Genomic DNA, 24,854 nt, shown 5'->3' with positions numbered 1-24,854 from the left:
AGATGCTCTCTTTGTCTCTCCTCTTCAAACTACAACCAGTAAAAATCCATAACTCAAAAAATATGGCTTGGCCCAGCACACCAGGGTGCTGGAGAGTTCCACACATCTGTACATGTAAAGGTGGGTGAGCTGGAATACATAGAGAAGGCAGAATCAGAAGAAAAGCAGAGACAGTGCCTGAGATCCTGAACCCCCCAACCACAGCAGCTGAGCGCACAGTCCCAGAGAACCTGGTAGCAGCAGGGAAGGAGGCATACATAACTCCAGCCTCCCAGACACAGTGGTTCCCATGCTCACAGGGAACCAGGCAGCAGTGGCAGTTGAGCCTGCAACTGGTCTCTCCATCCATGAAGGTGCCTACCACTGCAGCCCTGCCCATCCACAGCAGTAGCACATGCAAACCTAATAACCCCAGATGCAGTAGAGGCAACTGAGACTCCAGCTCACTGCCTACTCTCCCACTCCCTCCACTGTAGCAGAGCCTGAGACTCAGGAGATCCTGGGCACAGAGTAGGTTCTTGCCATCCCAGTGCCCCAGGTAATGATGCCAGCTACAACAGCATCATTATCAGCAGCGAGGCACAAGCAGCTACAATGTTCGCGCAAGGCAATACCTCTAGCAAAGGTGGTAGAGGGTGGAAAGTGCTGACTCTCAAATATAACTATAGGCAGCTCAGGTAAGAGAAACCAAAAACAGTGCTATAGCACAAGCTATTGAAAAACAAAAGAAAGGCCTCTGACTACTAATCTGTTAAATCATTAGAATCAAGGAAAAAAAGAACATTCATCTAAAGAAGAAAAGTGTCCACTACTTCAAATGCACTGGCATAAGAACAGCTCAAGCCCCATGAAAAACCATGGTAACACAGCATCACAAAAAAGAAAATTCTCCAGAAACCAAACTTAAAGTCACACTTATGGAGAATTATCCAGAATCCAACAGCACATTAAAAGGATCATACAACATGATCAAGTGGGATTTATTCCAGGGATGCAAGGATTTTTCAATATCCACAAATCAATCAGTTTGACATACCACATAAACAAACTGAGTAAAAACCATATGATCATCTCAATAGATGCAGAAAAAGCTTTTGATAAAATTCAACATCCATTTTTGATAAGAACTATCCAGAAAGTGAACATACAGGGAAAAACCCTCAACATAATAAAGGCCATATATGACAAACACACAGCTAACATGATACTCAATGGTGAAAAGCTGAACACATTCCTGCTAAGATCAGGAACAAGACAAGGATGCCCACTCAGGAACAAGACAAGGATGCCCACTCTTGCCACTTCTATTCCACATAGTTTTGGAAGTCCTAGCCACAGCAATCAGAGAAGAAAGAAAATGAATCCAAATTGGAAAGGAAGCTGTAAAACTGTCACTGTTTGCAAATAACATAATACTATACGTAGAAAATCCTAAAGACGCTACCAGAAAACTACTAGAGCTCATCAATGAATTCAGTAAAGTTGCAGGATACAAAATTAATATACAGAAATCTGTCGCATTTCTATATGCTACCAACAAAATAGCAGAAAGAGAAATTAAGAAAAGAATCCTATTTACCATCACATCAAGAAGAATAAAATATCTACAAATAAACCTACATAAGGAGGCAAAAGACCTGTACTCCAAAAACTATAAGATGCTGATGAAAGAAACTGAAGACCACACAAGCAGATGGAAAGACATACCATGTTCTTGGATTGGAAGAATCAATATAGTTAAAATGATCATATTACTCAAGGCAATCTACAGATTCAATGCAATACCTATCAAATTACCAATGGCATGTTTCACAGAACTGGAACAAAATTTTTTAAAATCTGTATGGAAACACGAAAGACCCCAAATAGCCAAAACAATCGTGAGAAAGAAGAATGGAGCTGTAGGAATCATGCTCCCTGACTTCAGACTATACTGCAAAGCCACAGTTATCAAAATAGTATGGCACATGCATAAAAACAGACACATAAAAATGACAGAAAGTTCAGAAATATGCCCACACGTTTATGGTCAATCTACAACAAAGGAGGCAAGAATATACAATGGAGAAAAGACACTCTCTTCAATAAGTGGTGCTGGGAAAACTGGACAGCTACATGTAAATGAATGAAATTAGAACATTCTCTAACACCACATACAGATTTAAACTCAAAATTGATTAAAGACCTAAATGTAAGACTGGATACTATAAAACTCCTAGAGAAAAACATAGGCAAAACACTCTTTGGCATAAAACACAGCAATATTTTATTGGATCTGTCCCCAAGGGTAATGGAAACAAAAGCAAAAATAAACAAATAGTATCTAGTTAAACTTAAAAGCCTTTACACAGCAAAGGAAACTATAAACAAAACAAAAAGACAACCTATGGACTGGGAGAGAATATTTGCAAACAATGCAAACAACAAGGGGTTAATTTCTAAAATATACAAACAGCTTATACAACTCAATATCAAAAAAACAAACAACCCAGTCAAAAAATGCACAGAAGACCTAAATAGACATTTCTCCAAAGAAGACACACAGATGGCCAACAGGCACATGAAAAGGTGCTCTACCTCACTAATTATTAGAGAAATGCAAATCAAAACTACAATGAGGTACCACCTCACACCAGTCAAAATGGCCATCATCAAAAAGTCAACAAATAATAAATGCTGGAGAGGATGTGGAGAAAAGGGTATCCTCCCACACTGTTGGTGGGAATGTAAATTGGTGCAGCCACTGTGGAGAACAGTATGGAGGTTCCATAAGAAACTGAAATAGAGCTACCATATGATCCATCAATCCCACTCCTGGGCATATATCCAGGAAAGATTAAAACTCTAATTTGAAAAGATATATGCACCCCAATGTTCATAGCAGCACTATTTACAAAAGCCAAGACATGGAAGCAACCTTAATGTCCATCAACAGATGAATGGATAAAGCAGACACAGCACACATATATACATATATATACACACACACATATATATATACACACACACACATATATTTATAAAATATTCCACTACACATATAATGGACTGTTACTCAGCCATAAAAAGGAATGATGTAATACCATTTCCAGAAACATGGATAGACCTAGAAATTATCACACTAAGTGAAGTCAGACAGAGAAAGACAAATATCACATGATATAACTTATATGTGGAATTTTAAAAAAATGATACAATTGAACTTATTTACAAAACAGAACTAGACTCAGAGACAGAATACAAACTTATGATTACCAAAGGGGAAGGGGGGAGGGATAAATTGGGAAATTGTGAATAACAGATATATAAAATAGATAAACACCAAGGACCTACTGTATAACACAGGGAACTACATTCACTATCTTGCAATAACATATAACGGAAAAGAATATGAAAAAGAATAGATAGATATAACTGAATCTCTTTGCTGTACACCTGAAACACTGTAAATCAACTATACTTCAATAAAAGAAGACTATTTTATTTATGAGATGTTTTATGTAAACCTCATGGTAACCATAATACACAAATCTAGAGCAGAGACGCTATAAGGAAAGAAAAAAGAAACAGAAATATGTCATAGAAAATCACCAAAATAAAATGGCAGACAGAAACAATAGACAAAAAGAAATAACAGAGGTTTAGAGCAACCAGAAAACAAAATGGAAGTACAAATGTAAATGGACTGAATTCACCAATTGAAACACAGAGTGGATAGACAGAATACAACACAACAGCCAACTATATGCTCTCCAGGAGACTCAGCTCAGCTCTAAAGACAAGCACAGACTCAAAGGGAAGGGATGGAAGATGACACTCTAAGCAAATGGCAGCCAAACGAAAGTGGATGTAGCCATATTCATATGAGACAAAAGAGAATTCAAACCAAAAAATGATAAGAAGACAGATATGGAAATACTATAATGATAAAAGGTACAATTCATCAAGAAGACACAACAGTTATTAATACATATGCCCCTAACATAGGAGCACCAACATATATAAAACAATTATTAACAGAACTAAGTGAGAAACTCAGAGCAACACAATAATAGTAGGGGATTTTAACATCCCACTTACATCAGTGAATGATGATCCAGAGAGAAAGTCAACAAGGAAACAGTGGCCTTAAATGAGACACTAGATAAAATGGAGTTAATAAATTTACAGAACATTACATCCAAATGCGCAACACACAGCCTTCTCAAGTGCACATGGAACATCTCAAAGATAGAGCATTTCTTGGGACACACACAAAAAAGTCTCAGTAATTTAAGAAGACTGAAATCATACCAAACATCTTTTCTGATCACAACAGTATGAAACTAGATATCAATTACAAGAAGAAAGCTAAAAAAATCACAAATATGTGAAACGTAAACAACATGCTACTGAACAACTATTGGATCAATGATGAAATCAAAGGAAGATAAAAATACACCTGAAGACAAATGAAAACGAAAATACAACATACCAAAACTTATCAGATGTAGCAAACGTGGTACCAACAGGGCAGTTTACAGCCAAACAGCCCTACCTCAAGAAATAAGAAAAATATCAAATATACAATCTAACCTAAAAGAACTAGGGGAAAAAAAAAAAAAAAAGAACAAATCCCAAACTGAGTAGAAGGGAAATCATATAGATCAGAGTAGAAATAAATGAAAAGAGACTAAACAGAAAATAGAAAAGATCAATGAAATTAAGAGCTGGTTCTTTGAAAAGATAAGCCTTTAGCTACAATCACTAAGGAAAAAAAAAAAGAAGAAAGAAGGTGCAGATAAATAAAATCTAAAAAGAAAGTGAAGAAGTAACAAAAGATATCACAGAAGTACAAAGGATTATAAAAGAATACTATGAACAGCTATACACCAACAAATTGGACAATCAAGAAGAAATGGATACATTCTTAGAATCATACAATGTTCCAAGACTACATCATAAAGAAATAAGACATTTGAATAGACAGAAAACTGATAAGGTAATTAAAACAGTGATCAAAAACCTCACAAAAAACAAAATTCCAGATCCAAAATGGCTTTTCAGGTGAATTCTACAAAATATTCAAAGAATATTTAACACCCATTCTTCTCAATTTTTTCCAAAAAACTGAAAAAGAGGAATGCTTTCTAACTTATTTTATGAGGCCAACATTACCCTGATACTAAAGCCAGACAAGTACACACAAGAAAAGAAATTTACAGGCCAACATCTGATGAACATATATGCAAAAATTATGTTACTATTAATGTTACTATTTATGTTATAATGAATTTTAAGAGAGCATACATCATGATCAAGTGGGATTTATTCCTAGAATTAAAGGATGGTTCCACATCTGCAAATCAAGCAATGTGAGATATATATATACACACACACTCACACACACACACACATCTGTGTGTATATATACGTACACACACATATATCACGTTAACAAAATGAAAAATAAATATACGTTCCACTCAATAGATACAGAAAAAGCATCTGACAAGATTCAACACAAATTTATGACAAAAAACTCTCAATAAAATAGGTATAGAAAAGAGTATTTCAATGTTATAAAGGCCTAGAAGACACAAAGAAATGGAAAGATATTCCACGCTTAGCTCATGGATTAACACTGTTAATTCATTAGAAGAATTAACATTGGAATAATTAACATTGTTAAAGCATCCATACTACCTAGAGCAATCTACAGATTCAATGAAATCCCTATCAAAATTCCAGCAACATTTTTCACAGAAACTGAACAAAAAGCCCTAAAAATTATATGGAACCACAAAAGACCGAGTGGCTGAAGCAATTCCAAGGAAAAAGGACAAAACTGGAGATATCACACTGATTTCAAATTACATTACAAAGCTATAATAATCAAAACAGCATGATATTGGCAGAAAAACATAGAGCTCAAATGGAGTAGAATTGAGAGCCCAGAAATAAAACTATATATATGGAAAATTAATTTATGACAAAGCAGCAAAGAACACACAGTTGACAAAGGATAGTCTCTGCGGTGAAAGGCACTGTGAAAACTGGACAGCCACATGCAAAAGAATGAAATTAGACCACTGTTTTATGCCATATACAAAAATCAGCTCAAAATGGATTAAAGACTTGCATATAAGACCCAAAACCATAAAACGCCTAGAAGAAAGCATAGACAGTACACTGTTTGTCATCGATCTTAGCAATATCTTTCTGGATATGTCTCCTAAGGAAAAGGAAACAAAAGCAAAAATAAACAAATGGGGTGACATCGAACTAAAAAGCTTCTGAACAGCAAAGCAAAGGACCAACAAAATGAAAACACAACCTACTGAATGGGAGAAGATATTTGCAAATACTATAATAAATAAGGGGTTAATAACCAGTATAGAAAATGAACTCATAGAACTCAACAACAACAACAAAACCTGATCAAAAAATGGGCAGATGGGCCTCCCTGGTGGCGCAGTGGTTGAGAGTCCGCCTGCCGATGCAGGGGATACGGGTTCGTGCCCCGGTCTGGGAGGATCCCATATGCCGCGGAGCGGCTGGGCCCGTGAGCCATGGCTGCTGGGCCTGCGCATCCGGAGCCTGTGCTCCGCAACGGGAGAGGCCACAACAGTGAGAGGCCCGCATACCGCAAAAAAAAAAAAAAAAAAAAAAAAAAAAAAAAATGGGCAGATGACTTGAGATCATGATTTCTCCAGAGAATTTCTGTGGGCAAGATTCATGCACGAATTCAGCTAATGTTGAACATGTTCTGTCTTCCAGGCTATGTGCTTTGTACCTTTGTCTACATTAGTATATTACTATGTTTTCCTCATAATACAAGTGATCCTTATTAGTATCGATAATAAGTTATACAGCATTCTTAATTTCACGAATTCCCATGCTAAGCTCTCTACCAGAAATCTTTAAAAGATTCATAGATTCAGTCAATATTTCAAAATGAAAACAAAATCATGACTTTGACGGCCTAACTAAATTTCTAAGCATCATAAACTCCGTGTTTTTCCAGTACAAACATCAAGACACATACATACACAATGTATGTATAAATATGTATAGAAATATAAAAATATAATCCATTGTCTCGTTTCACAAGTAATGTTGTCCTAAGTATTTTTGTTAATCTTTCATGTACTGCATGTGCTTTTTTCTAAGCTTCAGATTTTATAAAAGAAACAAGCACCAAATATGTTTTGCAAATATACTGTCTGATTATCACTCTTATTTTTAAAATATTTTCATTATGTCAAACGAATATTCAGTCAACATAAAAATAAACATTATTTTTTTCTTTACCTCTACAGATGGGAACAGGAAAATCCCATGAAGCTGTATTAACTGAACTGGCTATACAGGTGAGTTGAGGGTGGCCGTCAAGGATATATCCAGTTACACAGCTGTAGCGGATCTTGTCCCCAACATCGAACCGTGTACCATATAGCACACCTTTGGGTGGAACTCCTGGATTTCCACAAGAGCTACTCTGCAATTCTATAGAAGGGAGGCAAAAGGATAATTACAATGATTAAAATAATTAAAATAATTAGTTATTTTAATATATATTTTTCACATTTTACATTTATAAAATTATATGTAGATACAGGTGTCTTTTTTTTTCCTTTTAAAAAGATTTACAGAAAAATGGAAATGTCTGCTATTTCAATTACATAAACAAAGAAGTATGGGAAAGGAATGAAATTTTACCGAATAGGTATAAGGTGACATTCTTCGTGCCAGCAAAATTTAGGTATTTTATATTGTTTAAGTTTGTGGCAATTTTTTAAATTAGTATTTATTACTCATATTTTACAGATAAAAAGATCAATACCATTTATGTGGCTTCTTCTAAGTTAAATTCTACTAACATAATAATATGCAAATCAAGTTTCATCAGTATGCTCTCCATTACTCTGATGCTTCTACTTAATGAACATTTATCTGAAAAAAAATATACATTCTGGATGGAAACTTTTTTTCACTTAAATAAGAAAAATATAGTGCAGCAAAAAATGGACATATTTTTGAAGTTGGAGAGATTAGAATTCCAGCTCTAATATGTGTTTAACCTGGAGAATACAATGAGAATTATCATAGTAAGTGCATACACTTGTGAAATTTTAACTAGATCAATAGGCAAAATATCTGGAAATTGTCTGATATTCACCTATTGCCCTGTTATTTTATTAATTGATGCTTAAAAGTATACAAGTATACAAATATAAGAGATTTTTAAAATAATATTCATCTCAGAGAAAAATACATTTTCACTTTAAGTGAAAAAAATAGAAAAAATATAAAGAAATAGCAGAAGTTGGGGAGAATTATTTTTTCTTATAATATATTCTAAATTTTCTATTATATTACCTTTACATTGTACTACTTTTATACTACAAATAATAATCAATAGAAATACAAACAGTAAGGAATGAATGGATTAAAAGGTATTCCAGTTTGAGTAAAGTCTATGGTTTACTTAATAGTATTATACAAATGTTAATTTCCTAGTTTTGATAACTGTGCTATGGTTACATAAGCAGTTAATATTAAGGAAAGCTGGATAAGAGTATGTATATGGGAACTCTGTACTATTTTCACAATTTACCTGAAAGTCTGAAATTACTGCAAAATAAAAAGGTAAAAAAGATGTCGCAATGCAAAAAAAAAAGTATGTTTCCAATTAGCCTTGATATTCATCCTATTTGTTCAGTTAGTATTCCATGTAATATCATTTTACATTAAATCAAATAATTATAAACCACTAATATTGAAAATACCAATAACAATAGTAAGTAAAAATACAATATCAAAATAAAACAGTTCATAAAATGTAGATATAACTGTACAAAAGCAATCATAATTTATTGATAATTTGTACAGTAAACAAAGCTGAAATTTTATATTATTACCCATAATATGCTTATAGTACTTTTGAGAGTGTTTCTTAAGTGAATTTATTTTTCTGTTTAATTTTTCAAGAGTACTGAAAAGAAAAAAATCAGTGATGAATTTCCAATGAGGTCAATCAGTGAGAAGTGTATTGAGGATTCATAGAACTTGCCCTATATACATTAGAAATGAAGTATATACTTTTAGTTTAAAGCAATTATTTTAGGTTCTCAATCCTAGAAAATAACTTGACTAATATTAATTAAATATCAATGGTTTCTATAAATAACAGGCAATTTCCTTAAGCTTCCTCACCATTTAATTACACATTGTAAAATATTTTAAAATATCTGTAACCAAGATTAATGATTTCTAATATCTCACTTTACTATTTCTCAAAGGCATATTTTATAGGTTCATTTTCAGTAAAATTTAAAACATATTTATTGTCTATAAATTTTCAGCCATTCTTTATAAAATACTTTTGAAATGAACAGCTTATTTTGAGATAGTTAATTTTTTAGAAAATTCAATTGATTAATAGATGAGATGTTTGCTGTAAGAGATGGTGAGGTTAATAAGTTTTGATGAAATGAGTAAGAATTAAATCCCTTGAATATAGTAATGAAAAAGGAAATATTTTTAATGAAACTACCACTTGTGTCCTTAGATTCAATCCACTCCTTTCCCTCTCACCCCTAAGAAATAATTAAGGTCAGGACTTCAATTATCATGAAATTATATATCTAGGGGAAAAAGCAGTTTCCAAATTATTTTACAAGAAGCGGTTAGGTGTAGGAATGAAAGGAAGAAAGAAGAAAGCTCTAAATAGTTGCTATACTCAAATTTAACTTTTATTTAAATGAACAAACATGCATTACCCAGAAAAAAGTACCTAAAGCGAAAGGAAAACATGAAGTGAATCAGTGAATTAATAATAACACTGGTTGGAATTTTAATAGATTACCTAATCTAGCCCTTGCCTTGTGGCTGAATTATTTCTAAACCAGAAGACAGATAAGAATTTAGCCTGTTTCGAAATGAAACTCAAAGAAGATAATTCCAAAATATATCTGGTTCTCACCTTCAGAAATTCCTGCTTTCATTTGTCCTTGTTCTTTAACCTTCAAAAACAACAACCTACCCATCATCCTCTGAACGATGAGTAACCCAGGAAGACAATTATTAGGATGCTTCACATTCAGGTTTAATAGATCCCAATTCTATAGTCACTGATCATGGATTCTATTTTTTGTGCCCTCCCAACCCTTTAATTTGGGACTTCTCTCTAAACTGTTTATGCCCATTTTAAAACGCAGAGCCAAGAAAGATGTGTTATTAACTGGAAGAATTATATAACCCACCATTAAAAAACCTGTTATATTCTGATTGAACATTCACTTTTTAGTCTTGATTTTTTTAAATAAAGAGTGCTGCACATTTGAACTTTTAAATAAAATTAGCTTTTTCATTACTATAAGAATTTTAGAACTAGCTTTAGATTAATTTTTAAACACTGTTTCTACCAGCTATCAAGAGTTTGAATTTTGGAAAAAAATGAAGATATATGTGGTAGGTCACGCTCGGTAATACAGATTACAAACTAATCATTAATATACATGGTATTTACAAAGTAATGATATTATTTATTATGAAATCATTCTTAAAGAAAATAGAGATTTAAGCATAAAATGAAGAATTTTCATGTAATTCATTAAATGTACATGCAAGATAACCGTATTGTGCTTGTCACTTCAATGTGTTTCTGAAGCAGATGATTACATCTAAAAGCAGAATTGCTGAACAGACTACAGCTATCTTTCTTCACCAACAGATGACACTAATATATCAATCAAAAGGTTTAGGTGATTAAAATAAAGCTACAGAACCTGATAAATCTCATTTGATATTCCATAATGCAAAGTTTAAAATGGGACTGGAGTGTATTGGTGGGGTACTATCAAGTTATATTCACCACACTGTTGGTTGAGCATTGATCAAATTTTTTAATGCAAAGATTAATAAATAAAAGAAACTCCCTACGTACTAAAGGTTTATTTGAATTTACTCTTGGAATTATGCCACGAGATCATGTTTGTAAGACAAAACTGAAATACTTAGGGTGGACAGTTTAGTGAATTGAAAAGAAAACTGGAAAACATGTCTGAAGACTTTACACTCAAAATATGTCTCTAAAAATGTCAGAGACCCTTTATTTAATTTTACTGCTCTATCCACAATAAATTATTGTGCATTTGTTGGAAAGATGTTTATTTTATTTATCTTCTCTCTTCTCACAGATATTGAAATTATCAGCAAGTAACATGAAGGAATTTGGTAACAAACTATTCTAAAGTGTAAAGGATTGCTGATACAGCGGAACAATTACTTGGGAGGGATCCAAGATAAACAAAAATCTAATTGAGTTACAGAGGTTAGAGTTTAGTGACATTCATCTATATTAGTTAAAAGGAAACATAACAATAAATAACTTGGTAAATGACACAATTTATTCATCAGAGGCTCTTGAGGATTACCATTAACATTGCTCTGTGATGTGTAACAGGTAAAGCAACACCACCTTCCTTGTTTTCTAAAAATTTACAATTTGAGAGTGCTAATAGCCTTAATTGTTGAAATCAGCTCTGAGCCACACCTTAAGCATTCATTTTCCCACCTTACATCTCACAAAATACCCAACACCATATATGATTTCTCTCATTGTACAGAAAGGGAAACTGGGAATCAGCTTAAGAAACTTTCCCATGGCCACCCAACTAATGAATTGTAGACTTGTGGTTCAAGCCTGTGTCTCTAACTTAAAAGTCTTAGATCATTTCAAAATTGCATGCTGTTACCCATGAAAAGTAGATATTCATTCCACAAATGTTCATTAATAGCTATCATGGGCAATATTTTGGGGATATAGTTTTGCAAATGACAGACATGGCCCTTCCTTCATAGAGTTCATAACTTGATGTTAACCAAGGAAAGAAATGACTGCAGAATATTAATTATAATGTAGTAATTGGGATAAAGGAAACATACAGGCTAAAATGAAAGTATATAATTGAGAAAACTTGGTCTACATTAAAAGGTCTGGAAAGAATTTCCTGATGATGTAAGGTTTAAAAATAGGATAAAGAGTTAGCTAGAAGGAAAGAAAAAAAAAGGAGAATTATCAAGCATATTCACAATTTTAAAATATAAGACTCAAAGTACTATAATAGTTATTAGACTTGAAAATACAGTGAAGACAGGTTTTATGGATGTGGTAGAGTAAAAACTAAATTGGAAAAGAAGTATTCCAAAAGGGTTGACCAAAAATATATAGGTTCATGTAGTGAATATATATCCTATGCATACGTCATGAATAGAAAGGAGAGCTATTCTGTCATTAAGTGTTACTTTGAGAGAGGTACCTTATATAAACTCTTCACAGGAGAAAAACTGAGAGCAAATAATTGGAATCCCTAAATGTACTGTGTTGGCCAAAAGTGCCTTCAGTTTTTAAGTAAAAATAAAAGACACATTTTTTCATTTTCACCAAGAACTTTATTGAACAACATTCACCCTTTTGTTCCACTACCTTCTGCCATTTTTCAGGCAACTTCATAATTCCATCTTCCCAAAATTTATCTTTTTAAGCAAAGAACTGTTCCAGGTGCCTTTTACAGTCTTCCAAGGAATTGAATTTTTTTCCATGAAGAGAATTTTGTAAAGACCGAAATAAATGGAAATCTGAAGTTGCAATGTCTGTTGAATGCGGCGGATGAATCATAACATTCCAGCCAAGCTGTAACAGTTTTTGCCTGGTCATCAAAGAAACATGCAGTCTTGCTTTACCCTGATGGAAGAGTATGCATTTTCTGTTGACTAATTCTGGATGCATTTCGTCAAGTGCTGCTTTCAGTTGGTCTACTTGGGAGCAGTATTTATTGGAATTAATCGCTTGGTTTTCTGGAAGGAGCTCATAATAGAGGACTCCCTTCCAATGCCATCATATACACATCACCTTCTCTGGATGAAGACTGGCCTTTGGTGTGCTTGGTGGTGATTCATTTTGCTTGCCCCATGATCTCTTCCATTCCACATTGTTGTACAGTATCCACTTTTCATCGCCCATCACAGTTTTAGAAACGGAACGTTATCATTACGTTTCAGTAGAGAATCGCATGAGTAAGTATGGTCAAGAAGGTTTTTTTCGGGCTTCCCTGGTGGTGCAGTGGTTGAGAGTCCGCCTGCCGATGCAGGGGACATGGGTTCGTGCCCCGGTCCGGGAGGATCCCACATGCCATGGAGCAGCTGGGCCCGTGAGCCATGGCCGCTGAGCCTGCGCGTCCGGAGCCCGTGCTCCGCAACGGGAGAGACCACAACAGTGAGAGGCCCGCGTACCGCAAAAAAAAAAAAAAAAAAAAAAAAGGTTTTTTTCGCTTAACTTATGTGGAACCCAAACATCAAAGTGATGAATATAACCAAGCTGGTGCAAATGATTTTCAGTGCTTGACTTGGATACTTTCAGTATGCTGGCTATCTCCTGCATGGTAATGTTGATTGTTCTCAATTAATGTCTCGATTTGATCTTTATCAACCTCAACTGGTCTACCCACCGTAGAGATCATTCAGTGAAAAACCTCCAGCACAAAACTTCACAAACCACTTTTGACACGTTCGATTAGTCATAGCACCTTCTCCATACACCGCACAAACCTTTTTTTCTTGCGTTTTGGTTGCATTCTTACCTTTCTTGAAATAATATAGCATAATATGCTGAAAATGTTGCATTTTTATTTCCATCTTCAATATCAGAATGGTTACACAAAAATTCACCAATTTCGATGTCTTTTTTTAAATGCACACTGATATGATGGCTGTCACATACAATCTAACAAAATTATTTTGAATGAAGTTAAAGACAACTAAGCGCTACTAGAGAGCCATCTTACGGGGAAAAAAAACAAAAAAAACAAAAAACCTTTTGGCTAACCCAATACATATAAGCAGAGATTTTCACAGTATGTATGATATGTACTATGTGAGTTTACTAATTTAATATGAATAAGTGCATTAAATAGGATCACCAAAATTAATTTTTAGAAAGGCAAACAGCCAAAATAATGTATGCATACTATTTGGATATGAGAATATCGACTTTACAAGGCTGTTGATATGATTACATAAAACAATATATATAAGCAATTTATATGCTGAGCAAACACTCACTACATGGCAGGCATTATTATTAGCTCAACAAATTGCAACTTTATTATTACAATCAATTTTCCATTTGAAACATCTAAATTAGGTGTGATTAAGTTATGATCTACTAAAGATTGGGTCATGCCTTCACTGTGGACTAAAATGTCACCTGCTATATCAGGAAACAAAGGATGTTGAAGCCATCAAGCCATCAGCCACTGCAACCACCCCCAACTGTGCACCGGGAAGGGACTGAGGATGGAGAAAACAGGAGATTGGCCCTAGATAGTTAAGGTGCAAATTAAAGGAATGATTTCAATGAACCTAGATCCTTGCATCTTCCCATACATAGAAAAGTGCTAAATTCATTAACTTGAGATGTCTGTTTTTTCTTTAGTTAACAGTAATCTTTTGATGTTCTGACTACCTGTTGTTGTGGGGGTTTTATTTGTTTGTTTTTGTGGGTTTTTTTTTTTTTTGCAAAAACTCCTATATATCCTGGCTCTTCCCTTACCTCGTCAGAACAGTCCCTCAGAGCTATCTGAGAGGCTCTCTCCCAGGTTTAAGTCCTCGGTATGTCTGCCAAAAAAATATAATTCTCAACTTTCAGGTTATGCATTTTTTTAAGTCAACATCATTAAATGCTAATTATTCAAGGTGTAATCTCAACTCCTGGTAGAAGATTTGTATAACCAAATTTGCAAAGTGTCACTGATTCATTCATTCTTTCATCTCCTGGTTGCTATCATATCAAACATCATACCAGGCACAGTGATTATAAAAAGATCTTTGATGTATTGCAGCCTAACAAAACCCCAATAAGTTAAAGAATAAAAAGTTAAAAATATAATTTAAATCCTGAAAGAGAGTATATATTATAAAGGACTCTAGGAGAAGAGTCATGTTTTCCTTGAAGAAATTCAATAAAACTCTACCAAGTAATTTAGGAAAAGATGAGTGATTTATAGTAATAAACACATTAAAACAAACTTGGTTCTAAAAAAAATTCCAATTTCTTAGGAACACATGGATAATTGTGAAAGGCAAGATACTTAACAAAATATCAAGAAGAAAACCTGACCTTGAACACTGGAATGAAAATCAAATGAAAGAATAATGGATACCATGACTATACAATTGCATAATTATTCAGTCAAAGAGATGAAGCATGATCCTGCTGAGATCAATTAACAATGCTTTAAAACATTGTAAAATTATATCTACTATGGGAAGTAAAACCATGTTGTTTGTACTTCTTACAGAAAATTAATCTCAGGGTTTTATTTTTCCAGATGATTAAAAATAATTTAGGAGAGCATAACATCAAGTTGAACCACCTAGCACCTCTCATCCTGAGACTTCAAAGCACTTAACTAATACATTTTCCAACTTTTTTTGTGCTACGAAATGTTCTTTTAGTACAGATACTGAATCATTTCATTCACACAGGACATCAATGGTGTTTGAGAATTCATTTGGAGACTGTGGCTTGACTAAACATTTTGTGAATATTTTGAATCAGTTATTCTATCTATCATGTCCCCGTGGACTTTAATTTCAGTATATATAACCAAATGGAATTTATTTCTTTAAACACTTGCTTTCTCACTAGCCTATGAGCATCTTGAAACAGGGGCTCTAATTCATCTTTGTGTATCAAGGACTTAGTATTGATACACTGTGTGGTATTTTGTTGGCAAGCAGAAAAGGATTGCTCAGTTAATTGAGTTATCTCTAATAGAAAAACATAAAAGATGATCACACAGAGTTTGTAGGAGTAAATGTTTAGACACAAAATAGAAGAGTGTAACTGGTACATAGAAAAGAGCCATAGGCATATCATGTGTTAAACCTGTGTCATAATAAGCACTGGAACACATTGGCAACATCTTGTATGCGTCAAATTACATAGTTGCGTCATTCAAAATTGTTTTCTTATGAAAACGCATTAACTTCTATAAGCCAATTCCTAAACATGAGAATAATTCCTAAACTGCTGGTCATGCCACAGTCCTCACTGGGACGCTGAAGATGGAGGGAACATTAGGCCTCATTTGCGACTTTGAAAGTCATCCTGAAGCTTCAAATAGGTTCAGACTTGGCAATCAAAAGGTTAAACGCCCATTATTATTATTTTTATTTCTTTAACCTAATGAAAGGGAAGTCAAACAAACTACTGGCTGATAAAGAAGAAATGAGAGCAAACCAGCACTGTTCTAGCTAATCTACCTAAGTGGATAATAGATTACTAGATTGATGGTGGGGGTGTGGGGAGAAGTATGCACATAAATTACAGTGTATTTCAAGCAGGAGAAGGAGAAAAGACTACTATCCCTTTTTTTTTTTTTTTAATTAAGATAAATCTTCTGGTGGGCCGATAATATTTCCAAAGGAACTTAGTGTGAACCAGTGGAAGAGTTAGTGTAAAACCAAACATAAAAATGTGTAACATCATTCTGTTCTGATATTGGGGTGTAGGTAGGGCTCACAGGCAATAGAGATAAGTTCTGAGAGTCAGATCAAGAGTAATGGTTAAATATAATATAGAAAACCCACTGCACAATATCCAGGCAGTCATTTACTGGATATGTACTTTTGATCTGTGAATAAGAGGCACTTAATATCTTTCAATTTCAAATAGCAGTGCCCCTTTTTTGGCAAAATAAATTTTACCACCTAAAATACCTAAAATGAACTTATGAAGAACAATATTGTATTTGCTTTGTAAACTAACAACCACTGTATTAAAAGAGATGGGTAGAAAGGTCATGAAATAAAAATGTTATGATTATTTAAAGCTAACTATATCCTGTATAGCTACCAGAATATTAACAAAGCAAAAGAAAAATATAGAATGGAGGCATATTAGCAGCATCGTCACTATAAACTTTCTATAAATGGAATAATGCTGCATCTGGCAGGGGCAGCATTTGATAGCGTGATTCAGAATAATAGAAAAATATGAATAGACTTTCCTCTCTGTATGACAGAATTGGGACAAGTATCGGTATTAAGACTTTTTGGATAATAGTAAATTAATTCTTTAAAATGATGTGTTACACTGATTACAGATAATTTACTAGATTATATATTCATCGAATATGAGTGAGAGATACCATTATATTTCAGCAATTAAACAATTATCAAATAATTATTGAATCCTGAGGTATAAATATCAACGGGGTATAAAAACCATTTTCTGTTCTTTTAGACCTTATAACTCAATTGGAAAAGTAAGACATGCGTAATACAATCTTCTGGCAATTAAATAATAAAACTAATTCCAAAAACTGAAAAAAATTTAAGTTATATATTTATATAAAAGGAATAATAGTATATGAAATGAGATGAGTAGTATTTTAGCTGGGGAGGACTCAAGAGAAGTCAAATAAATCACATGAATAAAGGCCCAGAGACAGAAATGTATAAGATGTGGTCAGGGCAATAAACAAAACCAATGGCTTAAGCAGAATACCATACATATGAGAAAACACTTCAGAAAAGAATGTTCACACTTTCGAGAGCTTTTAAATGACCTCTCCTAGGGTCAATGCTATGCTAATGCTGCCAAAAGGCCCCCAAATGAAATCATTTAAATAGACAGTAGTTGTTCCCTCTATGTGACTCTCTGACCAGTCTAGGCTAGGATGCAACAAATGGCCCGCAGGTAATCCGATTCCCAATTGTTTTCTAACCTGTTGCTCTGTCATCCCCTTAGGCACTATTGTACACTTGCTGAAGCTGGATTGCCAAAAAGGTTAAATTCCAGGCTACTGGGAGTTTAATCAGAGGATGTTCAGAGAAACTCTCCCTTCCTTCCCTTTACTCTTGACACAACCTTTTGTCTTTTCTACACCCTTTGCAAATTCCAAGGTTTCTGGGATATGGACAGCCATTTTTTGTTTGTTTGTTTTGTTTTTCCATTAAGGCCAACTCCAGCTCCTCATGGATCACTGACCTGTTAAGGGAAGAAAATGAATGGTCAAATTAAATATCCCCATGTGGATAAGGGAAGAAAGGAGAATATTCCACAATCAATGGTCATGGAAATAAATAGATCCGGTTGAACAGGAATTATGAAGACCCTCATACCCTTGAAGACCCTGCTTCTGCTCTTGAGAAGGTGCTCCTTTGTCTTGTGTTCTCTGTTGTCTCCTGGCGTTTCCTGTTGAATAGTTCTTCCTTGTCCATATTCTCTGTGGCAAAATTTGAAGTGGGTGTGGAAGAGTAGACTAGCCTTGGGGCACACAGTCCTTATGTCCTACAACTGTTAATGCAGGTTTGGTGCCTGAAAATTGCCTTAAGGACTGAACAACCAAAGAGTTTTGCAGATGAGTTCTAGGGTTTATTTGGCTAAAATTTCCTCTAAAAACTTAATAGGAACTGGTTTATTTGCTTCCAGTTATTTTCATGTGCCAGTGAACACTCTCCACCCACTCCAACTTGCTTTAACCACTTTTTTTAATTGAGACTACCTTGCATTGATCAGAAGCAATAAGCCTGGGCAGGAATGCAACATTCTTTATCTGATCTTTGCCCCAGGGCTGCCCTTCATCCTCTAAGAAACTTAATAGGAGACTCTGATAAACCCTCTTATCCCCTGCTGTACAGAAGCAGCTGGCTTTTCCAACCCATAAATCACCAGAATTTTAGACTCTACTTTCTTCAATCTCTTCTTGAAAACTGGCCAATATCAGGCTGAGCTCTTGTCTTTGTTGTAAACTCTTGTCAAAGGCAGCCAGGAACAGGCCACACACCTTAACAAAGTTTTGTTTTTTTTTTAACTTCATCCTTTCAAGCTAAATCTTCAGTGGTCTGTCTTTCAGATTGTCATAACAATTACTTCACCACAGTTGCCATAACTCAGAAAAGCCACCAGCCTTCCAGCTCATAATATGTTTCCTCACTACTACTCCTGACCACAAAACATTAACACATATTTTAGGTTTTTTTTCTTTTTAATATTTTATTTTTGGCTGTGTTGGGTCTTTGTTGACGCACGTGGGCTTTCTCCAGTTGTGGCGAGCAGAGGCTACTCTTTGTTGCGGTGCGTGGGCTTATTGTGGTGGCTTCTCTTGCTGCGGAGCACGGGCTCTAGGCACACGGGCTTCAGTACTTGCAGCATGCAGGCTCAGTAGTTGCAGCACGTGGGCTCTAGGGCACGCATGCTTCAGCAGTTGTGGCTCGCAGGCTCTAGAGCGCAGGCTCAGTAGTCGTGGCACACAGGCTTAGTTGCTCCGCAGCATGTGGGATCTTCCTAGACCAAGCCTCGAACACGTGTCCCCTGCATTGGCAGGCAGATTCTTAACCGCTGCGCCACCAGGGAAGTCCCTAGGTTTTTATTTTAATGCACCACTTCTAGTACAAATATTTCATCAATGCCAGAAATAAAAAACATTTTAAGCAAAAAGGATTTAATACTGTTTCTAGGAACAAGTTCTAGGATGGACCTCTTGATTAATACAGAATCAGCCCAGTAAAGGGATTACTACCTTTAGGTCACTAATGGAATTAAGTTTACCTAGAATCATTGCCACCTCTCTACCAACCTCTGAACAGGAGAAAGAAACTGGAGAAGAGTCACTTGCAATTATAATTCAAGGATCCACTATAAGAAAATTTCAGAAATGTGGTTTTGCTTGTTTCTTTTCTAACATTTTCATATAGAAAAAGAGTGAAATGAAGATCGATAGGTTTATCTGATCATACCACCTAATATTTAGGTAGTTCCCCCTTCATCCTATTTCAGTTTACAGGTTAATCCTTTAAAAATACCTCCATACAATCCTTCCAACTCTGCTTACAGAAGCAAATCCAATCTCCCACAATCATACCCCTTTATACTTCTCCTAAATCTCCCTATGCTTGCCTAGTCACATGTTCTATTTCAAATAGTCAGTGTCCCTCAATATGATCTGTTCACACTATTATGAAATATCTCCTTTTCTTCTCTATCCAAATGTTTCTATCCTTCGAGAGAGACCATAATCAAGTCAGATACTATATTTTTCATGTGCATCATTAAAGCTGCAAACTCTTTAATTTGGACATACTGGGCTCTCAATATTTTTTATGGTTAAAGAGTTAGCTTAATTCAAAGATGAACTGGGAAGTTAGGAAAATATGAGAAATCCAAATTATTTCAAATCTCTTTGTGAATTTAACTTCCTTGAGGAAAAAATTTTTGAACCCCATACTGACAAAAAATACAAGACAATAATCTTTGCTGGAGGCAGGATTGGTGGGGAAGTGAAAACCAGGGCCTTCAGAGTTTCCTAGATGACAAGCAGTGCAATGAATCTTGACTACTTTACTCTTCCAGAGTAATGTTCAACCTTTTCTCCCTATAGGAATAGCTCTGAAAGGTGGAGGAAAACTAAAAACAAATAGGGAGCTTGTTCCAGTTGATTTGCATTCTTGCAGTTGACCTTATCATTAGAAAAGGAAATACAGTGAAAGAAAGCTCCAATAATGAAATCAAATAAAACTGTCTTGGAATCCTATCTCTGCCATTCACTAGTGTGTGGCCAAGGAGGCTTTCAATACTTCAGTTTCTTCTTTAGTACCATAGGCATTACCAAAATTTATTTGGGCTACTTAAGCAAATTAATAGGAACTATGATTTTAACTATGCTGTGAGTTTCTTGATATCACCACATTCTAACGTTCATTTAATGGTCACTTGTTTCATACTGAAAAGATGGCTGTTTGCACATGAACTCATTTTCCTCAGAAAATATGTATTTATGACACTTGAGTTCATTGAATATGTCTGATCTCATTCCATTCAAACCACATCACATTTAACAAAGGCAAAGGTTTCTCAACAATGCATTTACATTGCTATTCAGTTCATTTATCTTCACTGAGATCTTAACATTTAGAATGTATTTTACCTTTTTAAGCATTGACACCTATTAATCATGCTAACTAGTTCTGTTACTGGTTATAGCTCATGGTATAATACAATAGAAACTGCTTCACCAGAGCTATGAAAAACTAATTGAAACCAATTATGACAATTATCTCTCTGTTCAGTTGCCTGCACTGGACTCTTCCTTCATTCCATACTGTCAGACTGCAGAGAATTTTCCTTGATGTGACCTATCCAATTGCATTTCAGGCTTTATTCAGTGAGCAGGCATACTTCTGATTCAAATTAATAGGAGCTAAGCATGGACTGAGTGAGGACTGGAGTTATTAGAATTGCAATATGAATATAAGTGAGAATTAAGTATCATTGGACTTTCTTACTTTAATTAAGTACCCAAACACTCTTAATCAAGCATATAATTAAATTTAAGAGGAAGTGCATTGTGTGCTAATTGCCATTGATTAATAATATGCTTATTTATACATGCAAACTCTATAATGGAATATATCTCCAAACTGTTTCTGAATGACAATAACTTACTTCTGCATAATGAAACTATTAATGAAATGGAGTCTTGTAAGAAACGTCAGATGAGAAAACAGCTCAAATCTCAGAACTCTTCTTCTCAAACTTTTTTTTGATATATTAGAGCAATTCATATGAACTCACACAGGAGAACATCAATAATTATGCTTCTTTTTCCCAACCTCTTTTTTTTTCTTATACCATGTATGTTTAGGGGATATTTGATTAAAACATAAGGAATTCATGTGCACTAAAGAATATTTTAGCTTTTTTAAAATGATATTTTTTTCTTTTATTTTGACATTATGTACATTCACAAATGACTTTTTGCAGTACGCGGGCCTCTCACTGTTGTGGCCTCTCCCATTGCGCAGCACAGGATCCGGACACGCAGGCTCAGCGGCCATGGCTCACGGGCCTAGCCACTCTGTGGCATGTGGGATCTTCCCGGACCGGGGCACAAACCCATGTCCCCTGCATTGCCAGGCAGACTCTCAACCACTGCACCACCAGGGAAGCCCTCACAAATGACTTTTAAACATAGGTTATAAATAATTTTTGCATTTATTAATTCATTAATATTTTCTAATTGTCGCTTGCTTATTAAGCACCTACTGCATGCCACACATTGGCCTAGGCACTGGGGATACAACAATGAGCAACATATTACCCCTGCTCTCAGGGAGCTTGTGAGCTAAACTTGCCAGCAGGTGATGGAGAGGGGACACAGATCATAAATAAGGTAATATTTAAGGTACTATTAGATAATAAATGTTAAAGAGAAATACAAAGCAAAGAAGGAAAATAAAAGTTTAATGGGGGAGATAGAAGCTTATTATGTTAGCTAGGGAAGGGCTCACTGACATGGTGACATGTAAGATCTGACTAAAGGAGGCAAAGGAGCTAGCTAGCCATAAGGACATCTTGGGGGAATGTATTCCAGGAAAGTGAACTGCAAATGCAAAGACCCTGAAGCACAGAATGCCTCGAGCATTCCTGGAATAGTAAGAATCCATATTAGTTCCAGTGGACGGACTGAGGGGGAGACTGGGAGAAAATTAGGTCAGAGAGTTAAAACAAGGTCAGATGGTATATGACTTTGAAGCCATTGTAAATATATCTTCAACTAATTCATTTGATATCTACCTCTGTCTCTCATATAACTATTTCCTGATTTTTGTTTTTTTAAGGCATATGAATTATTTCCTCATAATTTATTCTCTTTCACCACCCTAAACTAACCCCCTCTTAACACACTTTTACCATAAAATTATGTTTGAAATATTCAGTGTTAACACTATAACTATGTAAATGCTATTCTTAGCATTCTTAGCAAAGCTATACATTATACATAAACTTTTTTCTGTTTAAGTTTCTATTTCCTGTGAAGTTAATAATTTCCCTTTTTTATTTATTTCATGTTAAATAAAAACTCAACTTCAAACTCTCTGCCAGTTCTCTGAATCGTTTCCCAATAAATTTAGATACATCAAGCATTCAACTTCAACTAACTGAAGAAAAATTTTCAGAACATTCTAGTCTCTATCCGAACAAGTTAATGTCTATTTTATGTCTCTGTTATCAGGAATTATTCTACATATGCCATTAAACTATCTTCTTAGTTGGATCCTCTCTTTCTTACATCCCACAACGTTCACTTTCTTTGTTATAATGAAGCACCTGTAGCTTCTTAAGCATGTGTGCTTAAGAGATCAATAATGCCTCATACTATGCCTCAAACAACATGATAGTTTGGATAGGTTCAGAATTCTAGTAAGGAAACCAGTTACCTTAGGATTTGGAAAGCAAGGCTCTGTGACAGTGCTGATGTTGTGAAGGCCAAAGCCATTCTGAATGTTAGCACTTTGAATTTGCTCTTATTTTTCCCTATTTCTCTTGCTAAAAAATATGTATGTAGTCTCACAGCTTACACTTTTTTTTTTGGACAAGGAGGAAATTATTTCCATCAGATGTTCTGGATAGTTGTTGGTCCTTTCAATATGGAACTTCACGTCCCTGCTTTAGAAAAAAAAAATTCAGATAATTTTCTCCCCTTCATTTTATCAATGATCTTTTTAAGAATGATTATTATTTGAAGGCCCTATTGTACTGCTCCTCTAATTATTGATACTATTGCTACCAATATTACTTTATCTTTTCTTTCTTATTTCCTATATCTGTCTTTTCCTACTTTTTTCTGGAAATTTTCCTCACATTTGCCTGTAAACTCTTCTAATGACTTTTTCATTTTTATTTCATTTTTTTATTTCTAAGAATATTTGGTCATTCTTTCTCCATTGCATCATATTCATGTTTTATATCTTTTTGAGAACATTCACATTAGTCTTTTTGTTTGTCCATTTCTGAATTTTTCTTCTATACATATACAACTTGTTTCCTCAAAATTGTTATATTCTATTTGTTTTAGACTTTAGATTCTATGCTAGAGAACTTCTTCAGAAGTTAGGTTATTTTTGTTTGCTAATACTTACAAGTAGTTAAGTAAAAGCTGAATGGATGCTCTGAGTATAGAGTTGGTACTTGATACCTGTAGACTTCACTATGGTCTATTTTCCTTGATTGTTTTGTTGAGAGATCCATTATGTCAGTATCTTTAAATATTTCCTATTGGACTGCTTAGATTCTGCATAAAAGAGTCTTTAATCATTTGCTTGGAGAGTACTGAACTGGTTGACAGGTTTCTGTGATTTAAGAGGTGAATGATGTGTGGGTATGTGAAGAAGGGGGTGTCAAAATTTTGTATGGAAACATTAATCTGCTTGATTTTTGTACTGCACCTCTCTTTCCAATTTTATCTCAGACTCACCATCCAAAGACTCTTCTACCTCCTCCAGAGAATAAACTTCCAATATTCAGTTGGGGTAGGGAATGGGAAGTTGTCTAGTTGCATGTTTTTGCTCTTTCACCACTTCTTAATTGGATTTTCAACTAATCTTCCTCTTTTAAGCATGACCTTCACTGCCTCTTTTATAGGTGTCTGGTGCCACCAATTCATGAGACCTTCTGGACATTCTGAGGTATAAACTGGATTGCCTCTTAGTTTTTCCCACTAGTGACTTAACATTCAACCTTCTGGTGACTTCTAAGTCTGTTATCACTGGCTCATCTAATTACTAGCTCCCAAATTTTGTTTGGTTTTAATCCTCCTCTACTATCTATATTCTTGTGAGTTTTTGTTATTTAAAAACTCTTTTGTTTTAGATGCATTTCAGGAGAGAATAATAATCAATGTGTTTAATTTTTCATCTTCACACAGAACTCAATACCCAGCCTTTACATATCAAATGGAAAATGATGAATAAACCATAGAGTGGACATCACTTGTTAAGCATAAGGTACATTAAGTTACAGG

At 34.7% G+C, this 24,854-nt stretch overlaps 1 protein-coding gene across 3 annotated transcripts in view; it reads right to left on the bottom strand.

The window, feature by feature from the left end:
- Positions 1-24,854, bottom strand: part of CSMD3 (CUB and Sushi multiple domains 3) — a gene marked incomplete at both ends in the record, with an annotated part of 1,109,686 nt that overhangs the window by 843,832 nt on the left and 241,000 nt on the right. For all 3 annotated transcript variants that reach the window (XM_082600704.1, XM_082600705.1, XM_082600706.1), the window contains one exon: positions 7,294-7,488. In XM_082600704.1, the coding sequence (XP_082456830.1) occupies positions 7,294-7,488 (195 nt within the window). The remainder of the gene's footprint in view (positions 1-7,293; positions 7,489-24,854) is intronic.

This window comes from Mesoplodon mirus (genome assembly GCF_964341445.2).
Source record: "Mesoplodon mirus genome assembly, chromosome: 16".
In the NCBI taxonomy this organism is placed as follows: Eukaryota; Metazoa; Chordata; class Mammalia; order Artiodactyla; family Ziphiidae; genus Mesoplodon; species Mesoplodon mirus.
The sequence above is the reverse complement of the archived record's forward strand: the minus strand, read 5'-3'. Positions and strand labels throughout refer to the sequence as shown.